The 20,638-nt window shown below is 37.1% G+C and overlaps 2 protein-coding genes across 4 annotated transcripts in view; one reads left to right on the plus strand and one right to left on the minus strand.

Moving 5' to 3' along the window:
• The window catches only part of LOC105193122 (calmodulin-like protein 4), a 95,151-nt gene that overhangs the window by 33,080 nt on the left and 41,433 nt on the right, over nt 1-20,638 (minus strand). The window lies entirely within an intron of this gene.
• Nucleotides 1-20,638, plus strand: part of LOC105193142 (disintegrin and metalloproteinase domain-containing protein 10) — a 73,189-nt gene that overhangs the window by 19,636 nt on the left and 32,915 nt on the right. For both annotated transcript variants that reach the window (XM_039458869.1, XM_026138221.2), the window contains 2 exons: nt 1,520-1,661; nt 13,477-13,595. In XM_039458869.1, the coding sequence (XP_039314803.1) occupies nt 1,520-1,661; nt 13,477-13,595 (261 nt within the window). The remainder of the gene's footprint in view (nt 1-1,519; nt 1,662-13,476; nt 13,596-20,638) is intronic.

A 20,638-nucleotide genomic window follows, 5' to 3' on the forward strand; every position in this document is an offset into this window, starting at 1 on the left:
TAACAGCGAATTTCCGCGGAGTGGGTGCAACATTTTGTCGCGTGTACATATTGCGCGCGAAAATAAATAGATTGATTCTATAGCGCTTTTGCGATGAGACGCTCAGTATCTATTGAAGCGAGTAGATTTAAATTGATATGGTGAAAGAGGGAAGGTTCTTTGATACAAAATCATATTAGCGACAGAAGGTCTAATTAGAGAGCGTATAACTGCAACTGCGTAAGCATTGCAATATTATAAGCATTGTCAATGGTAAAAGGCAAATTATTTTATTGCATCTCAGATTTTTCTTAATTGTTAAAAGAAGATATTAAGAAATTTGAGTCTCGCAATTTGCTCTTTTTCTTACGATTCAGATTTAGACCGCAGTCCCATGAAAAGATAGATACATTGACTCTTTTTGCTGTCAATGTTAAATATCATTGTTCAGTTTTAATTTATGAAAACGTGAATATTATGCAGAATTTAAGCGAATTTAATATAAATGTTACACTCTTGGAATAATGCATATATTAGTATGTTATGTACTATAATATAATCGTTCGATTTCAGAAATGGGATTTTCATAAATATGAATGCGTTTATTATTCCTACCACGTCTCTGTCTTTCTTTCTCTGTATCATTTATTATAACTATTTTATTTTGTTTTACTAAAAGGATATATATATGTCAGAAACAAATACTTTGAATATATATATATATGTCAGAAACAAATACTTTGAATTTCTAAATTTTTAAATATAAAGATTCTTACATATAACTTTTAAATATAAAGATAAACTGTCGAATGTTAAAATACATTTCTACTTTTTCGAGCTATGTATAAATTCGTTACGTTACATTTTCTGACTTTTAATCGATTTTTAATTGAGATTTGTCGTGTGGTGATTTTTGAAAAATAAATGATTGAGTGAAAGTGCCTTGTTCGATCTACGCGCCTTCGAATTTTGCAACGATGACAAAAAAAAGTATGCGGTACAGTCATCGCGTTTTTTCCCACCGTGAGCAATCGAGCGCGAATTATTACATGTATGCCTTAAGGTTTGTGGCAGAACTCTAGCATTGCGCGATTCGATAAGAAAAACTACGATATATTGGAAAAATTAGTGTGGAGTTTTTCCACGATTTTTTTGTATTATTAATGAGTAATCTCAGTAACGGTATACAATTATTATTCTTTAATTGCAATATTTCATTAAAACAATTTGAAAATATCTTTTAGAAATAATTTTACACTTATAATTATGCATTTATTCGAAAAAAAAAAAAAGATCCTGTATCGACATTTAGGAAATAAACGTCCTCGAACGAGTTTCATGCCGCGTCCTTTTGTCTTTATCTTAAAAAAATTAACTAGAGGATTTTTTTTCTCAATCACGCCTGTGATTCACATTTGAAACAAACGCATCTTTACGGCGCGACTCATCTTTGCGTGACTTGCGATTTACCGTTCGCTCGACGCATTCTTCTTAGACGGCCACTAATAGAACATCCGTTTCTTCCTCGTTTGTTTTTCAGATATCACGCGCAGCTCGTATATCAGGCACTATGAGGCAGCCATATATGACACCGTAGCCTTGAAACGACATCGCAATCGGATACGTCGCGACATCGCCGACTCCGAGCAACCCCTGATTTTGAACCTGAAGACGCTCGACAGGTGAGTGCGAGTCCCATAAGCAAACTCCTTCTATCTATCTCGGTACACACTGCGGACTTTTCCTTCCCTCGCTCGCGGTGTGTTCCGAGCAAAGACGAAGAGATCGATACGGAATCTGGACATCTGAAGAGACTGTTGACATATCAGGCTCATCAGCGGATGTCCGATTTTAAATTGAGATACGACGAATGTCTTTGAACCTCGCGAGAAAATGTAAAATTCCATTTTTGCCGAGTCTACGACGTTGAAGAATTTTGCGCAATTTAACGGTACAAACATAAAAGTATCTCTGACCAAGTTGCTATCATTATACGACCTCTTGCAAATGGCATTTCGAAATTGGCGAGTACGTGTATCTCCTACACACTGCTCGTAAAGCGATCGCGGACAAAGTTACCAGTATGTGCCGCCCGCACGTTCTCGGTATGTCCTTGTTAGGTCAGTGGTATCTGAATCCGATTAAAGATGGTGACCAAGACCAGTTCACATGTAGCTTAGTTTGTACAGGTTGCACGCATCGTGAAATTATCTTAAATATGCAATTTCTCTCTCTCTCTCTTAGTCTATCTTTATTTCTTTTTTCCTTGAGACACTTAAGGATTTCCAATCGGAGAAAATTGTTTTACCAGAAAAGAAAATTAATTTTGTTTTTCAATGTGTTTGAGATACTTTGGACATTTTCCTTTTTATGTCACATATATTGTCACATATGACATTTCTTATTTTTGTCTTTAATAAAAAGTTTCCTCTTATCTTGCTAATGAAATATGTGGAAAATAGTTGTTGAAGCGTTTTCTAAGACGAGAAATTTTTGTTAGCAATTATAATACGATAATATTTATAGTTATAATAATAAAAAAAAAATTGTACAAGACACGTGTTCTCCCTTCTTCCGCGTCAAATGTCAATGTTTGTGCTTGCACGTCGAACTAAATTTACTATCGAGACCGGCAATCACGAAGTTTCTCTCTCACGGTTATTTAATACAAGAGACGCAATGACAGAAAGTTGAATTTATGATAGCGCTCTAATTCAGCAACAAACCGCACTCTAGTCAGTGTCGGTGTATTACGACGGAGGCGTTTAAATATTGAATCGCGCTTTCACTCGCAGCGTATTTATACGAACTTAAGAAATGGCCGTTAGATAACGGTCCGTGACTTCGTTTTGTCTTCCGAATTGTAACGGTATATGACTTTTTTCAATTTTTCAATCCCTTTGTTTCTGTACTATATGTATTTACATTAAAATAATTAGAAGATTTTTACTCTGCTAATGTAAATATTGTTTATTCATTAACAATTTTTTCATGAATTTTAAAGTTACATAATGCTTTTGTTAACATTAGCTTTTATCACGAGATGTAATTAGGAAATGAATTAATTTTCGTTAATTGCAACAAACTCTACCACGAATTAAAAATGATTATTTGTGTTTTTTCTCTCTTAAAAATTTGAAGTAAATTTTAATTTCATAGTTTTTTGCATATAACTTTCATGTCCATTAAAGTCATAAACAATGGAATATTTTCATTTCATTATTCAAGAATAAATGAATTATATAGACAAAAAAATTAAATAAGTTTTTTAATTTTTGATCAGTTCTTAATTATGATTTATCACTAATATTAAAATAATTTTATAATAAATAGAAATAAAAACTGCGTTTATAATGTTAGAATTAATTATATTTTAATTTATAATTTAGGATTAATTCTTAAAAATAGGCCGAGTATTTATAGTATTATTGTCTTTTTCAATCTTATTTTTATCAACTCTTTTTGTTAACTTTTTGTTCTCTCTTTTAATCTTTTTCTAATTTAATTTTAATTTAAATTTAAACTGAATTTGGCGACTTTTGTGTCTGGAGTCATATATATACACTTTTAACCTGTTATTTTTATTTAGTATATTTATATTTCTCATCACAATTGCATAGAGTAAAATAAAATTAATTTTGTTGCATTTTAAATTAATTAATAGAATTACGCGTACGTGCGTGTGTCAATATTACAAAAAATGTCAAGTTTCACTCTTAATTATACTATGGGATAATTGGATTAATCCATAATAGATTTTATTTGATGAATTGTATAATTAAACTGCTCAATTCGGTTTGTCCGAAAATTTTGTCGAATTCCGCATTCCGCGGAGACAAGAGACAGATAGAGAAAGAGAGGAAGAGAGGGAGGGAAGAACATTAAACATTTGTCGTGCTATACATTATGCAGGAGACCGTGACAACCGCGTGCACCATGTAGATTGCAAAGTTACAACGAATGGTCCAGCATCTCAGCCGTGGCGATGTGACTCCGTAGAAACGGTTTACACGCTAGCCCATCGCCGTCGTTTCCTCTTTCTTTCCACCTTATCCTGCCCCTCCCCTCGGGAGAGAGAAAGGAAGACAAGTTCTCGAGGAAATTTCGTCCGTAATTCATAGACGTTAAGCTAATTAACTGGCGGGTACTGCTTGATCCGACAGTCCGGAGGATTTGCGGCACTCTCGAGAGGGAAAGAGGAAACGAAAGAAAGATGGAAAGCAAGAGAGAGAGAGAGAGAGAGAGAGAGAGAGAGAGAGAGAGAGAGAGAGAGAGAGAGAGAGAGAGAGAGAGAGCAATCCTCTCGACGGAATTAAGGAAGGAATCAAGGAGTGAGCGAGCGAGCGAAGTCCAACTCCGCGATTCCCGCGTGCCGGATTTAGACGCGTGTAATTATCGCTAATTGCACCGACGACGACGATGACAACGACGATAACGTGACGTCATTGTCCTTCTTTCGCGTCTCTCGCTGGTACGATTACTTTCGAAAATTCGCCGCAATGGAAATCCATTGCTTCGCGTTTATCCCCTTAAAGTTGTGGAATTAGGACGTTGGCGATTTTGTTAGCGCAACGGGTCACCGAGTGTTTGGAGTGGTTTGTCTCCTCCCTCTGAAAAAGGCCATGCATTGTATTGTCGTCTAGTGGAAATGTGAACGATAACGGAAACTAACGAAATATCGAATCCAGACAATTTTCATTTAAAATGTTTTTGTAGAAAGTATTTCAATTACATCATAATAATTGTGATTTATAATAATACAAATCATAATAATAATATAAAACATTTCTACCAGAATCAATTACACTACACGTATATAAACGATAAAAAGTTTCATCGATCACGATTGTCGCAAATAAAAGACCACTTATTTCAATTGCGCTACGATTCCCCGTTATCATATGACTCTGCATTCCGTCGGACGCACAATATCCGCTACCGACCTACGTTCCAGCAATTCCGGAGAGTATCAGTCTGGAAAGAATTTCAGTTCACGAAGAATTTCCTACGTAAAGCTGTCCGGGGAATGTTAAATAAATGAGTAAGAGAAAAAGCCAACTAGGAGAGCGAGAGAGAGAGAGAGAGAGAGAGAGAGGAGAGGGAAAGCAAAAGAGAGAGAAGAGAGAGAGAGAGAGAGAGAGAGAGAGAGAGGGGAGGAAGATACGTATTGGCATTCGCGTTTCACACACCTCCTGCATCGCAAATTTCTCGTCCTGGGCGACAAACGGCACGCAGCCCCTCTCAAACTGGTAGGAGACACGAGAAACATCCCTCGATCTCCTCCTCCTCCTCGTTCTCCTCTTCCCCGGTCGCTTTCACAGTCCGCCAATGTAACTACAGCGTTCGTCTCTTTATGTAAATCGGTCGAATCCACGTCGGGCAATAAAATGTAAAGCAGGAGTGCGCCGTGCGATTCCCTCCATCCCTCGTCGTCGTCGTTGTACATCGTCGTCGTCGTCGTCGTCGTCGTCGTCGTCGTCGTCGTCGTCGTACCAAGCGCCCGCGCAACACCCTCTCGTCGTTCCCCGTCGCCACCGCACGACGGTGGCGTTTCTACCCTGGTGCACCTGGTACAAACTGGCAAGATAATAGTTGAAGAGAGGAGAAGAAAGAAGTTTCCGTGCGGCGCACACGTCGCCGTTCTCGTCGTCTCAGCGGCGGCAGCGGCGGCGGCCTCCACTTCGGTGGCCGTTCCAGCAGAGTATCGTATTGTACGATTTTCCTTCCCTTTCCCGGTGCCGTCGATGCGACCAGGCGAATTTATTGGCCATATCGCGGCAAAGTCGCCGGTTTTACTCTCATACTTCGCGAAGAAAGTCCGCCGTTCGTCTCTCGTAAATTCCGTAGCGGCATTGTCCGCGAGACGCGTCCACGATTAGACCGCGATATATTCGTCCTACGTGTATTCGTTTGCCTCTTGCATTCTGCAGGACAGATTATAAAAATAGTCGGACGGTGCGCTGAAAGCTTCGCAAACCAATAGTTATTACGTCTTGTTACCTCTTTGAAGTTTATTAAGTGTCTATTTTCGCTTAATCTTTATAAAATATTTTAGGATAGCAAAGTTATTGTATAGAGTTCCAATAAAGATCAAAAGATCAAAATTTATATTCTAAAAAAGTAACAGTTTTCTAAATTCTTTTGGACAGTGCTTTTATCCTCTAATCATATAATATAAAATTAATACACATATATAGGTCATTAATAAGCAAAAAGTTCGATGAATAAAACAAATGCATTTATTTTAGGGATTTTAATACAAGTATCGCGAACTTTTCAACTTTATTTACCTTTCATCAGCATGAAAATCGATAAATTACAAGAAAACTCAAAAGTTAAAATTAATAATAGTAAAAACAATTCAAAACTGACATAATAAGGAAATTATTTTTAAGTTTATATCGTCTGAACATGATAAATTTCATATCGATTACGTTAATGTCCAATATAGGGAAAAGTTGCTGAATGCATATCGGTCTCTTAAAACGTTAAACTTATTCAATATTTTACATTTTTACTTCGTACATGCAATATTTAGTGACAAAAGTAAAAAGCAATAAGAAATAAGTTACAATAAACAAAAATTTAACAAGTTTTCCTTTATTTTATGCACTATCAGCATTTTAGAAAATCAGGTACATCTGATGTAAATTTTTTATTAACATATATATAGCTTATAATAATGTAATTACGCAATTTTATTTTAAATTGTTATATTTTTTATAAAAGAAAGCTTGTTGTAGAATAGTTTATATTCAATATATATACATATTATTATAAAAAACAAATTGATATTTTTATAAACTCTATCAAGTTCCTTAATTTGTACCAATTTTATTATAAAGAAATGTAACATTAATAAATGATAATAATAAGTAATAGCTATGAATAAAAATATTTTAATTACAAAAGTAAATTCAAGCCAGTTTTATTTTTTATCTTTTCAGTATTGTTATTTATTAATTACTGAATATTTGATCGTTTTTTCGATAAATTATTAGTAAAATAAATATTAGTTAATGGTTTCTTATATTTTTAATTATTTTAATTTATAAATTCAATTCGAAGACGATATTTTTTAAGAGGACATAAGTACGCTTTAGACGATCGATTTTTTAAATCACATCTTTCAGCGTATTGCAGAAAAGCTTATAACATTAATTTGTTACTAAAGAATTTAACATGTAATAATAAATGATTGAAACATCGAGCTATAATTTTGAACTTTGATTTGCAGCCAAAACAGTACCAAATACGAGATATAATAAAAAAAATGATACGCATTTGGCAACTCTCCCTTACAATATAATATTCGCAAGAAAATTTAGAGTAATCGCTGAATTTGTTTTTGCGTGAGAACAGAATCGAATAAACTCAAACCGAAGGAAATGGGAGGAAATTAGGATATGTGTCACAGTGTTCGAAATTGTTTCATCAATATGTAAAAATGGACCAAATGTGATATAAATTATCATGTAATCATATAATATAAATTAATATATTAATGTTTTTGTTTTTAAGCGTCTACAATTAAAGAATATTTTGGTGTAACAAAATACTGTTTGTTTTTAATATATTTTTCTCATATTTCTAAAAAAATATAAATGTTTGTCAGCTGCTCGCACCGGCCGATTCCGTTCTGACTTTGCCACGTGAATAAATGAGAGAATAAACTTTCGCGTTATTTCCTCGGCGATTTCTCAGTATATAGCCCGGTCTTGGGAAGCACGGCACGGTTAAGCCGGGAATAGATACCATGTACAGGCGACACCTTCTCACTTTTCTAGCCTCACGCTCGCCTCTCTCGGCGGAAGACTTTGCGCATGAATAGACCATGTACCTCGGCGCACCTCTCTCTCTCTCTCTCTCTCTCTCTCTCTCTCTCGTACGTTGCGGATCCAGTTTTCCCGTACGTGGGCACGGGCACGACATTCAACGAAGCCAACGCATCGTTTCGCCGTGCACACGGGGGCGATGTTATGGGCGGTTATATAAAAGCTAAAGAGCACACGGCCGAACCCGTGTTCCACCCTCTGCCTCTGAAGACGCGCATTGCCCATCCAATGCGCGATAAAGCCGCGTCGCGTCCGTCGTGGTGAAAATCGCAGAGCTTACCCCGGCGCAACGAGTCGCGTGCGCGCGCGAAACTCGCGTAAAGAGTTTATACATATATCGCGCCGCGCGTAATCATTATGAAAATAAACGTTGGCGCAACGTAACGCGAAAGTTGTAGTCTCGGGGTAAAACTGAGAAATTATGCGAACTATTTTTCCGCTTCGCGGCACGGTCGTTGTCGCTCGCGACTGTGACAAAGAAGCGCGATCAGTGAATTAAGGAGGTATCGGACGTACGCAGTCCCTCCAAAGTAAATAAAATTTGTGATTGTTTAGTTATTTTGTAGATAAATAAATAGATAAATTTTATTTATTTTACTGATCTCTGTATTGCAATGAAACTTTACGTAAATTATCTTGAATGTTTAAAGTACTTAAATAAAAAGTTCAGATTTTTTGTATTATTTCGTTATCAATTATATTTTCACTGGAGTACGTATCTAATTATTATTGAAATAACTTTTTATCCAGATAGAAAATTATTGCAAAATTTTTTCTGCTACTTTCAAATGCAGTATAAAACAATCTGTAATTTTTTTCATAATTTTCTTAATGTTTTGAGAAATGTCCTATACATTCTTAATAAGCGGCTAAAGCGGCTTTCCCATCGCGCTGATACATCGGCACCCTTCACAATAGAAGTTAAGAAGCTGGGATCGTTGAATTAACAAATACACGCTTTAATTTCTTATTCGCTTACTCGGAGCAATATTTGTGATAACGGTGCGAAAAGATAACTTGCCATTAGCGAAGTTTATCCAAGAGCCGACTGTAGAATAGATCTGAGAAGGGAAGTAGTGTAGCAATGGCGAAGTTCCACTTCTGCCAAAGGAATTTGGCGTCGAGTTTTTCTGGAGGAAAATTTAATCTCTTGATGGCGCGATTCTATTAGAGACTTTTCATTTGAGATTGAATACATATTAGCTAAATTCAAGCAGAGCGAGAGATAAAGAAAGAAAGAAAGAGAAAGAGAGAGGGAGAGAGAGAACTTCTAACTTCAAAAGTCGATATTTGTGATGTTTTAATAATTTAATAGTTCCGTTCAACGTTTTTCTATTTTCTCGTTTTTTACATTGGCTTTTTGTCTACGTCACATTTTCTATTGCCCGACGAGCGATAGTAAGCACTTTAATTAGAGCGTCTTGTATACAAACTTACGAGAGATTATGGCGGATGCAACGGGAGTTCGTCCTTTATGCAACAGCTTCTGGCGCGATGAAAGCGGCACTTAAGCGACTTTTTCGTGATGCTGCGAAGATACGACACAACGAGCCTCCCAAGACAAAACTGACGATTTAATGCGCGGTCCGCGACGAAGGTGCAGCCGACGGTCGGATTATGAAAATGATTGTCGCGGAAGCAGCAGCGTGTGCGCCATAAAGAGCCGCGACTAATTGTTATGCCTCCCCTAATTCCTCGCGTAATGCGTCCCGCGGTTCTGGCCCTGCGTATCTTTATGGTAATCCAGCGTTTTAGCGTCTTTTTAGCCGAGTATGCTAAAGTCGTTTTCTTCCTTCGGTGTCTTCGCGCTGCTGCGATAATAAATAAATGCCGTGAAAAGAATTACGATCGTCCCAGCAGGTCTCTAAACAAAAGCGCAAACAGTCTTCAGTTGGTGATGCATTAAGAGCTTCATTCTTTATAGATTGAATTATTATTTTGTTGGCGGGTATATTTAAACGGCATTTTTCGAACGAGGAGCGAAAGTGAAATTAATTAGTAACATGAAGATGAAACTTAAAATATACGCAATTATATATTTTTAAATACTCGCAATGTAGCATTGCGTTATAAAACGTGAAACAGATGCATAAATTAAATAATAAAGATTGATTTTTCCATTTTTTTCACATATTTTTATATTTTTGTAATAATTTTAAACCGTAAATGATTTAGTAAAATTAAGAATTCCATGGAAATTGCCATTAAAGGAGAATTCAGTTAATTAACGAGGAATAGTGTCAACAGCATTACATTTCGGATATTCTTTATACATTCAGCGTGCATTATTTAAACATGAATCGAATTCGTTTGGTTTTGCTTGTCCTACCATGTAAATCCAACATCATCGCGGAATCGGGCTTTAATGAGATATCCGGAAGCATGCCGCATATTTGCGCATCGTCATTGTGAAAGTCGTGTAAGTTCCAGCACCGGTTTTGTTCAATGACAATCATGCCGTTATTCTGCTACATTTTACAATGACCACCGGTTTCTAGTTGACCTTTGATTGTCATCGTGTGTCAGTCACCTGTCACGCAATGACTTCATCGTGGCAATTATCTTTGTTTTAAAAATGGAGCTACCTTTCACACAAGTAAGGATTTAAAAGAGAAGGGGGGTGATTAAATTAAATATTATATGCAAAATTCAAAATAAATCAAATATTAATTCGACTTTCTCGGATTTCGAGTAAAATGGCAACCGCAATTTATGAATTGACAACACAATGGCGAATTAGTAAAATAACATTTCATATTCGTGCTCGTATTTTGCTTCAATATTATTTTACAAATATTATTTTGCTTTCGTATTTTGTACAGCATGAGATTTTATAATCTTGACATAGTCTTGGTTAAACATGTCGCGATATATTTAATCTATATATATATAAAGTATATTCGCGAAGCGCAATTACATCACATATTTAACTGGACAGATGCATTTCGGTTATAAATAAAATAACTAATGTATACCGAGCGTATTTATGAAGGCTCTAACGAGCTCCTCGGGTATACGTTTCAATTTACCATGCTCTAACATTGTACATATTTATATCGCCTCTTACAAAAGTGTCCCCTTCATAATTTATTCGTTGTTGAATTTTATACGAAAGTATAGTGATATTCCGGTCGAATTTATTTTCACGTGATACATAAACTATTATAACGTATATGCGTCTTTATAAAAGCAAAATACTAATATCGTGTTCCAACCGTGATTTATTTTTCAGCAAAAATAGATGGAATCTCTTCCTTTCTTTTTTACATTGAAAAGAATACATTTATTTTCAGCAGCAACAATTTATTTTCGTGATATGCTGTTTTTGCACGCATTTGAATGGCACACATCAGCGGCGAATATTTATGAAAACGTCAATAACTTTTCCGAGGCCTGCGTTATTTTTCAGTGTTTTGATTTTCACGCTTTCAAATTCTTCCTTTCTCGAAACGTTTGTTTTTACAATCTATTTACCGCAATGTTTTTTTCGCGACACGGTAATACGGCTTGATATGACGAATGTGGAGAGCGAAGTTGCTATTAAAATTGTCAGAGCGTTTATACATGCATATCTTTATCCGACGACTAATTTATTTCTACGAAATCAGAGTTACGATGTTTATGCGACAGAGACTATTACGTATACGTATACGTATACGTTCATTTCCGTTCGCTAGAGGCCATGATTTATTTCTGTCATGTGGTCTCTTTATCGTAATTGAATGTCTCCATGATGAACGTCAACGTACGTTATTAATCCGTTTCGCGTACTCTCCTTCACGGTATTCGACGGCGCGAACGTCAATCATAGTCGACTTTGATCTCGTTAAAGGCAGATTTGTTACGTAAATGCCACTTGCAGGAGCGAAAGAGCGCGTGTATATTTAGCGCTGAATCCGTCGGTGGTGGCGAGAAGCCACCTCGATCCATATATGACGTTACATGGTTTCGTCTTAAGCTGTCTTTGAAGGTTCGAAGGTTTCAAGCGTCGTATCTCGAAATTGTGGGTGACAACCGCCTCCGTCATATCGATCTCGCCAGTCTATTTGACGGGAATAGGAAGCGAAGATTCGCACACGTTACTTATCGACAAGAATTTATTTTGAGAGAATTTTATTTTAAATATTGCGTATATTAAAAAGAGAACTGTCTCTCTCTCACATTTTGCCGGAATATACGCGCTGAGACGCGCACTTTTAATTCCGATGTTCGAAATGTTATTTTTGATACGGTTATTTCCATTTTTTAATCAACGACGCGTGTTCCTTCGTTATCGATAATCTGTTGTCATTTTACTCCGGCAGTACCTCTCTATACCTCTTTTCCATACAGATTAAAATATACCCGACATAGTAAGTACGCGTGAACTTATAGATTGACCTGACATTTCATACAAAGTACGCTCGAGAGAGATATTGCGCCTCGGTGGAGAAATCAAGATATTTATTCCCTAGGTTTGTAACTGCCCTATTTTTCTCTTTCATGCGCGAGCAAATCGACGTACATACTGCATGGAGAGCTCGCACAGACGATATCGGCTTATATATATTTCAGTTTAAGTAATATGTTTTTTATATAAATCTGGTGAGATGGTCATGCTTGAGGATTTTAGCTTGACGTTCTAGCTGCATGTAATACGATACCCGGGAATCCTTTGTCAAGCCTTTGTTTCTACGCGAAACGTTGTACTTTGGATATTATAGTTATGTGAGGAATTTACCGTACTTTGTTCTATCGATGTTGGAAAGATATTTAGTAGGTCTCTCTCTCTCTCTCTCTCTCTCTCTCTCTCTCTCTCTCTCTCTCTTTCTCTCTTTCTGAAATAAAATTGTCGAAATAATTCATCCGTACGGATAATAAGTACATTCAGAGAAAAAGTCATGGTAGTGACAGCTATACAAGTTTAATTAATGTACATAATTCAATGAACTATTTTATGGTTACTGTAATTAAAGTTTTAGTTGCGATACCTGTAAAACATAGTTTGTATCATCACGGTAACATTATTTGTGCAATTATTAGTTCATAATGAAATGGCACCTCAATTATAATTACATCGTTGGACTTTACAAATAAGTTATGACAATTACAGTTTACATACGGCAGATTAAATATACCGGATAATTATGATAGTTAGTGGGGCAGTGATGCGGGACTCAATGTGCGAGGAAGAAGGACGAGGGATTCCGAATTCAAATCTCATATTTAATTCAATTTTTTCATCACCTGTATTCGCGTTACTATTTTACTACAGTTTATCCAATAATTTCGCTACAAATGATTAATGTTACTATATTTTCTCAGTTTATATAAATTATTATTGTTTTTACTACAATTTTCTAATAATGTAATACATAGTTGAGGTGCTATCTGTTCAAAAATTTCTAAATTGCTGGTACGACTTCTTTCTCCGAGCGTAAGATTCAACTTTTCATAATCGCAGCGCGCGCATGCACGTATGCGCTTAACGGCACCTTCATTTTCTTCCTCCGACGATTCCTTTTCCTTTATTCGTGTTATTACCAGATTATCGGCCTTCCGCGTGACGACCCGAGGCGAGCCGATATTGTGGTACGCGAGAAACGCCGATAATTATTCCTCCCCGCACTCGATGAGCCCCCACAAAAAAAAAGTCTCACGTTCATCACGATTCATCTTGCAGATCCTGGACGATACGCTTGTTTCGCGACGCGAGCCTGTTTAGCAAGGATGTATCCTTCGAGAGCACGAACGGGCCGATACCCTTCGACACGTCGCATTCCTACGTTGGTACTGTTTTGGGTAAGTCCACTTATATCTCATCGTCTTCACCGATCGGAGGAAGCCTAAGCATAGCTTTTAACAGGTTCTTCGCTATCAGACCGTCAGTTATAATTCAATTAATAAAAGTGTGTTGTATTGGAATTGACGCGATTAAAATCGAATTTCGTGTTTCTTCCGCGTAGTTTGCATAAAAATTTGCACCTCGTTACAACCGAGCTAAATTATTACCTCCCTCTACGTCACAGATGCTATCGTTTTAATGCCGCGGCAATTTTTGTTGAAATTATTTAAGGATGTGTTGGACGTACAATGTCCTACGTCGTTAACAATTTATTTGGCTGACGCCGTAGCTCATGTCACGGCTGTTAATTTAATTTTCAAACGCGCAGTGGTAACGAGTAGTATAAATGACAAAACATGGCGGAAAATGCGTTATCTTTAATCCTTTCTCTTTTTTTTTATCAGTTTATTCTGCAAATTTTTGAAATACAACGTTTGCAATACGCAATTTGCTATTGGGAAATCTATTTTCTCGATGTTTGCTCGTTCTATATTATACAGGAGACCGGATTGTTCGCGTTGATTTAACGATAAGGCACAAAACGCGTGCGTCAAAAGGAACTAATTACGCGCCGGCAGATAATGCCACGACCGAGAGCGGGGAATCTTGTGATTCGAGATTACCGGAATAATCTCAACGATCCGATAATCCCGAAGCTCTTTCTCCCTGTCCCTCGGCGCGTGTCAATGTCACAGAGCGGGCGTGCAGCGAGAGCGCCCGCTGATAGTCATTGCAGCAACCGGATCAATATTTATACACGCTCAGTACGCGCGTACCGGAATTACATTGCGTAAACGAGGCGTATTATCGTCATTAAGCCGCGGGCGGTGCGGCGGCGCGCACGGCGTCGCGGGCGAAAGAGTGTAGTGTCAGCACGTTTGGAGATTAGGCGTGGTATTACACTCCGACGAGCACGCGCGTGTCCGCGGACAAAGTAATTAGCTGGTATCCCTCAACTTCAGCTTCTCGTGTGGATAGCGTGCGGCCGCCCCCGGTCTGCTGCTGCTTCCGAGGCGGTTTCCGCCGCCGCGCCGCGCCGCGCCGCCCCGGTGCAGCACATGTGCGCGTCCGCGTGTTTCGTCGGCTCGGTATATAAGGGCGGCGAGCTTGTTCGGACGCGCCTGCCGCGAGGGTGCCTTGTTTAATCCTTTGATGCACTCGGTGTATTCGCTTTCGCATTACTGACAGGATCCATCCGATTGTAATTGAACACTCTCTAAATTTGTTTTCCCAAATCGGCACGCGGTGGAATCATCGCAAATTGAGCACAAACGCGCGTGTTTTAATTTAATGAAGTGTTCCAAGCGTAAAATATAGCTGAATGCTGTCAGCGAGATTTCGCTAATAACGAATGTATTTATTATGATTGTTATTTATCGTTATTTATTACGAATGTTGTTTTTTCTTTTTTCGAATTTATAACGGGCTGTCGAGTCGAGAGGCGAGCACTTTCGGCTTTTTTTTTTATATATTTGTCACGATAATTCACATATTTAGTTTAATATTAGTTTTTCGAATATAGTATATATGTGTAACATGCGGAGTAACTATTTTAACAAATTAAGCCGCTATGAAACTCCTGCTCGAATCTAAACAAAAAGTAAAGTTCTGTAAATAAAGTTTAATAATTTTTATCGGCTTTTCTATCGGCTTTCCCGCGGAGTTTTCAGCGTATAAACAACGGGAATATCTCAAAACTGGCAAGTTTCGTTCGAAATGGGTTTTTTTATCTTTACTCAGTAGCCTTCCGGGATATCCTTTATATCTTAATAAGCCAATATTCCCAAAACTGCACGCGTGACAGGTAAATTATGCGCGATGCACGGGAGGAGGTGGTTATTTCAATTCCCAAAGTGCATCAGAGGATTAACGTTTTGTTTAACGTCATTGCATAACCGCAGATGGTTTTCCGGCTGAATGCGATTTCAGTAATTCATTGAGCACGCCCTCGTTAGTTCGCGTCGCTAATGTGCCTATAAATAATCGAGTTTGTTCCGTGTTACGCGAGTCACTCCCCGCGCGAGAGATGCACGTCTGGTGAAATAATCCTCCTTGATTGGTCCTTACAAAAACATTACGGTGATTTGTTAGTATCGTGCCTAGTTATATCCGTGTAATTAACTCGGTGTACTCCCCTCGGATGTAGGGCGTCGCGGGAGAAGTTACGATTAGAGATCTTGCGCTCTACTTGACGAGTGTGGGAAGAGAACTTGGCTTGACGCTTCGTGCATCCGTAAATTTGTTTTTTTTTCTTTTTTTTCCGTCTCAACGCAAAGCAGCTTGATAATTAAACTTCGAGGAAAAAAATTGGTTGAAGTAACGTTGACATCAAATTAATCAAAGTAAAAAGCTCTTTTTGCCCGTTTACATTATTAAAACTCGTATCCCCTGTTTTATTAAACTCCTCCGATCGCGTTTTTAATATTTTTTTATTAAACCGTACTTTTCGTAATAAGTAAAAGATGTTTCGGAGCTATTACAGCTTCTTTTATTTCTTATTATTAAGCTTTTTTTTAAATCCTTTATATACCTAATGAGAAACATAATCTGCTGCTAACAATAGAAGTAGTTTGCATTCGCTAAAACTGTTTTGTGTTAGGTAATGTCATCATTTACTTCCTCGGTAGGAGGAGAGACGCTGAAGCTCAGTAAATAATAATAAAGCAATAATAATAGAGAGAGAGTAATAATAACAGGAAAGCTTTTGTGCAAGAAAGACTCGGAAAAAGAGTCGGTTAGATCGATCGGCGACGCTCCGCACGGCCAACCATAGTATCAAATATTCCCCTCGTAACTTTTCGTGACTCTCGTCGCGACCCGCAGCGAAATCGAGAAATAAATTTCGCGTTCGAACGAGCGTATCTCGAAGCGAGTCGCGTGCGCGCCTCGCAGCCGCGCGAACGCATCGGAATGCGCAGCGTGCAACGACGGAAATGCAGGCCGCGCCGTCCTCGATTTCAATTCGAAATTATTTGAGAGCCACGCGCGTGAATCGCGCGAGATACTGTGTTTGGCGCATTGCGAAGAGAGCGAGAGCGAGAGCGGGCCATTGCGCCCGGGATTCTGGACAAAAAAAAAAGAGCTCGGAATTTCGCATGCGAATTCGAAATGGATTCCTCCGCGTCGTTATTACGCGCGTTTCCATTCGCCGCGTATCTGCAACAATAACACGTACAGATACGCTGTACGATTTTTTTTAATCAAGTTGTCACTGTGACTGCGCATTGACGATTTTTCCTTTTTTCAGTCGTTTGGCGAATATTGTTTTATTATCGTTGCGCGGGGCACCGGTGTTTTCCGCGGATCATGGCCAATTGACATTTCCAAATAGCACGTTTACCTTACGCCCGCGTCGCCGCATTAAACTAGAACTCTCATTTTCGTCATAGCCGTCGTCATTGTCGTAGTCGTCCTCGTCGTTTGGAAACGTGCCAGATTCTCCTATTGGAGATACACCGCACGGTTACTGTGCCGGAGGGGTCACGAATAAGAGGGTAGGAGAGGAGATCATAGACTTTCGGTGGGAAATAAACGTATTCCACGGTTGTGACTAGAACATTGGAACCCACCGGATTTTAAGAATAAATTTTGGAAATCTGTTTTTTTTTACAACAAAAATACTGTGACGTCTATTTCTATAAATTTTTATTTTATTTACCCGAAATTGACTCTTCATTAAACCTTTAATTTTAAAATTTAGGAATTAAAGATATCAAGAAATTTCTCTTTTTACTGTTTTGAGCGTCAAAATAGATTGACTTATATAGGAGCTAAGCTAGCAAAATAGGTTTTGTTAGGAACCTTTATTGAACCTTCATCTGCTATCTATAAAAATACTTTCCGTCCAGAAATAGGTGTAACATTATTTGTAATGCTAAACTTATGTAAAAATTTTGAAATAATGAGAAAAATTATATAACTTGTAAAGCTTTTTCTCAGAATATTTCACATTAGCATTAAAATTAAATCTATAGAATTAAAAGTTTAAAAGACGAATTAATAAGTATAATATTATTATAGTAGGTTTTTATTAGCTGTGGAATATTTTAGTGTGTGTGTGTCAAAATAGCGTTAAAATGTTAGAAACATTTGTAGCCTCAAGGTAGTATTGAAATTAAATTTATTAGAATTACACTGAGAAAAAAAGTTGTCAACTATTTAATTTTTCAAAATTTGATTAAACTTTTTTAATTCAAATATTTATGCATTTAAGTTAAATATATAAAGTTAAGTTCAAATATTTTATGTATTTGAGTTAATACATAAGTATTTGAAGAAATTTAATCAATTTAAAAAGTTTTAACAATTTTTTTCTCTGTTTAAAGATTTAAAAAGGAAGTTAATGAGTGTAATATTATTAAAACAGGTTTTTTTTTTAAATTATAAAGTATCTAAATAGGTATACAAACTATCTTTAAGAATGTCAATATCCATAAGAGTATCAAAATCTTGATTTGAGTACGCTCTGGAAGAAAAAGCGCAAGTAAACACTAAATAATCGATAATGTTATTTATACGTTTCCTTTTTTGTCTGTAAAAAGAAGTTATTTTATCTTCTTTTCTTTCCATTGGAAGTATTTTTTTAATACTATCGCATACATATAAGAATTTATATTATCTGTTTTTAATAGATAAATCAAGATATCAGCGCGCGTTTTTAATTTAATCATAGAATGTTAGAATGAATCAAGTTTTTGCTCACGCGTTTAACTTATAAATATCACTTCAGGTACAAATTCATGTTTGGATTAATTTTTGCTTGCGATTTTAAGCTCCAATTGTGGTTAGGATTTAAAAAAAATTGTAGGAGTTAACGGGTTAAGCTAACATAGGTACGGCATTGCCTGAATCGACGATGGTTGATACTAGCGCATCGTCCGAGCCCCGTAAGCGTTTCAGTACGAATCAGACACATACATAGGACAATAGAAGCAGAGAGAGAGAGAGGAGAGAGAGACAGAGAAAGATAGAGAGTGAGAAGGGTCCGCGTGGTATAATTTCGGTATACGGCGAACTAAACGTAACCGCAAGCTCGCGAACGGGCCAGAAACTTGATCGTGAATGCGACCCCGGATCGTGAATCGTGAACGACCCCCGTCGGCCCCGTCGCCGTCGCCGCCGTCGTTTCGATCGGGATTGCGGGGAAGTTGAACTCGGCCGTAATAGCATCTTGCCGTGGGTAATATCCGAACGTCGTAGTCTTCACTTCGACGACTTAGGCCGCGGTTACGGCGTCGTACGCGAGTTTCCGACGAGCATTCTTGCACGCCGACAAATTTCAACCGGGAAATCCGTTGAACTGGTAGACGAGAACTGCATTCATTTATTGTAATTGCATCCGCAAGTTGAGATATAATTACGGCTCCATCGAGTCTACCTGAGTCTACCTGCATTCACTTCAGCATTTGATTATAGCAGCCGTGGTATTAGCCTCATTTCAACTGGATGTATTAATCCGTTTTATTAACTCGGCGGTCGTCAATGTGACACAATTAACTGAGGCGCATCTGAAATTGTGGTTTCACTAAATAATTTGCATTTGCTTCAATGCATATTTTATTCGGCAGAATAATTAATTATTAATTCATTGATTCATTTATTACTTTTATTTATCTTCTTTTATACAAAATGACTGATGAATTCACCGAAGATATAAATTAAACATCGTGCTCTTGTTATTCTTCTTTTAATTTTATTATATTATGTTTAATTAATTCGGCTCATTTCATGATCTCCACTCATTTCTCCAATATTAATCTTTTTAATTATATTATTTAGGATATCGATGTAAACAGATTTAAGATTGAATCTTAAATGACTCTTGGATAACTTACGGATAGTTGAACTAGTACACACGCGGGTTATAGCATAGCGAACGCGCATAGGAATTTGCCGATCAGAACTAATTAAATGTGTCGAGATAAGTGGAGGTAATTACATGCTACGTGATCAGATCTCGCGGAGTTTCCCGGAACTTTGCGTTTCCCCATTGAAATAGTATGGATACATTATGATCCTGATAACGAATGCTTTTTTTCGAAGATAGGCCACACGTAACGTTCTTGCGCGATAGAGATACTCGGCAATTAAAAATTTCGAATATAAATATAAACAGAGAGCAAAATTTTTTCTCGAATAAAAATTTTCGAGTAACTTTTAAATTAACGGAAACGTAATTTGCGAAAAATTTACGAGTAATCTTAATTTTGACAACAACGAAGAATCACCGCGAACAAGGATCTCATTTACAAAACCAGTTCATGACCGAAGGGAATACGGTAGTCCAGAGGTAACCCTGAGTCATCTCGACTTGGTTCACGGTATTTGATTAGTTTCGACGTCTGCTACGAATTCGTCCGGATGAGTTTCAGTCCGGGACGTGCATCCACTATAACCGTAGCCTTAAGGTGCGTTTACACTTTACGCAGGCACCAGCTGTTTCCCCGTGCTCGTAATGGAAACGTTTACACTACTGCAGATGAATTTCTCCTGCGTTGGTGAACCGGATCCTCGTGCAATATTCCCGAGCTCGTTCGTCGCTATAGAATATATATAAAGATATAAAGTAGTATGGCACAAAAATAAAGTATATGATACGGAATGACACAGCGATATACGATTAGAAAATATCAATTGAAAAGCAGGAAAAACCGTTATATAAAATAAAGAAGTAAAATGTAGAGGAGATGAAGTAAGCACCGAGAGAAACATTTTTTAAAATAAAAAATACATTTTCTTAAAAGTGTGTATATTTCGATGCAAGCATTGGTTCGTTCTGTTTAAGTAAACATATTTACTTTTAAGTAAATAGACATATTTATATCTTTATATAATTTTGTATTTTTACATTTTTTTACATTTAAGTAAGGATTTAAAAATGATATTATTAATATATTATATCTAATAATATTATTATACTTAATTAAATTATTTTCTTACAATTAGAATAAAAAATCTGATTTTTTTAAATATAAAAATAGGTTATCAGTTCGTATTTCCT

Source organism: Solenopsis invicta, chromosome 16 (genome assembly GCF_016802725.1).
Source record: "Solenopsis invicta isolate M01_SB chromosome 16, UNIL_Sinv_3.0, whole genome shotgun sequence".
In the NCBI taxonomy this organism is placed as follows: domain Eukaryota; kingdom Metazoa; phylum Arthropoda; class Insecta; order Hymenoptera; family Formicidae; genus Solenopsis; species Solenopsis invicta.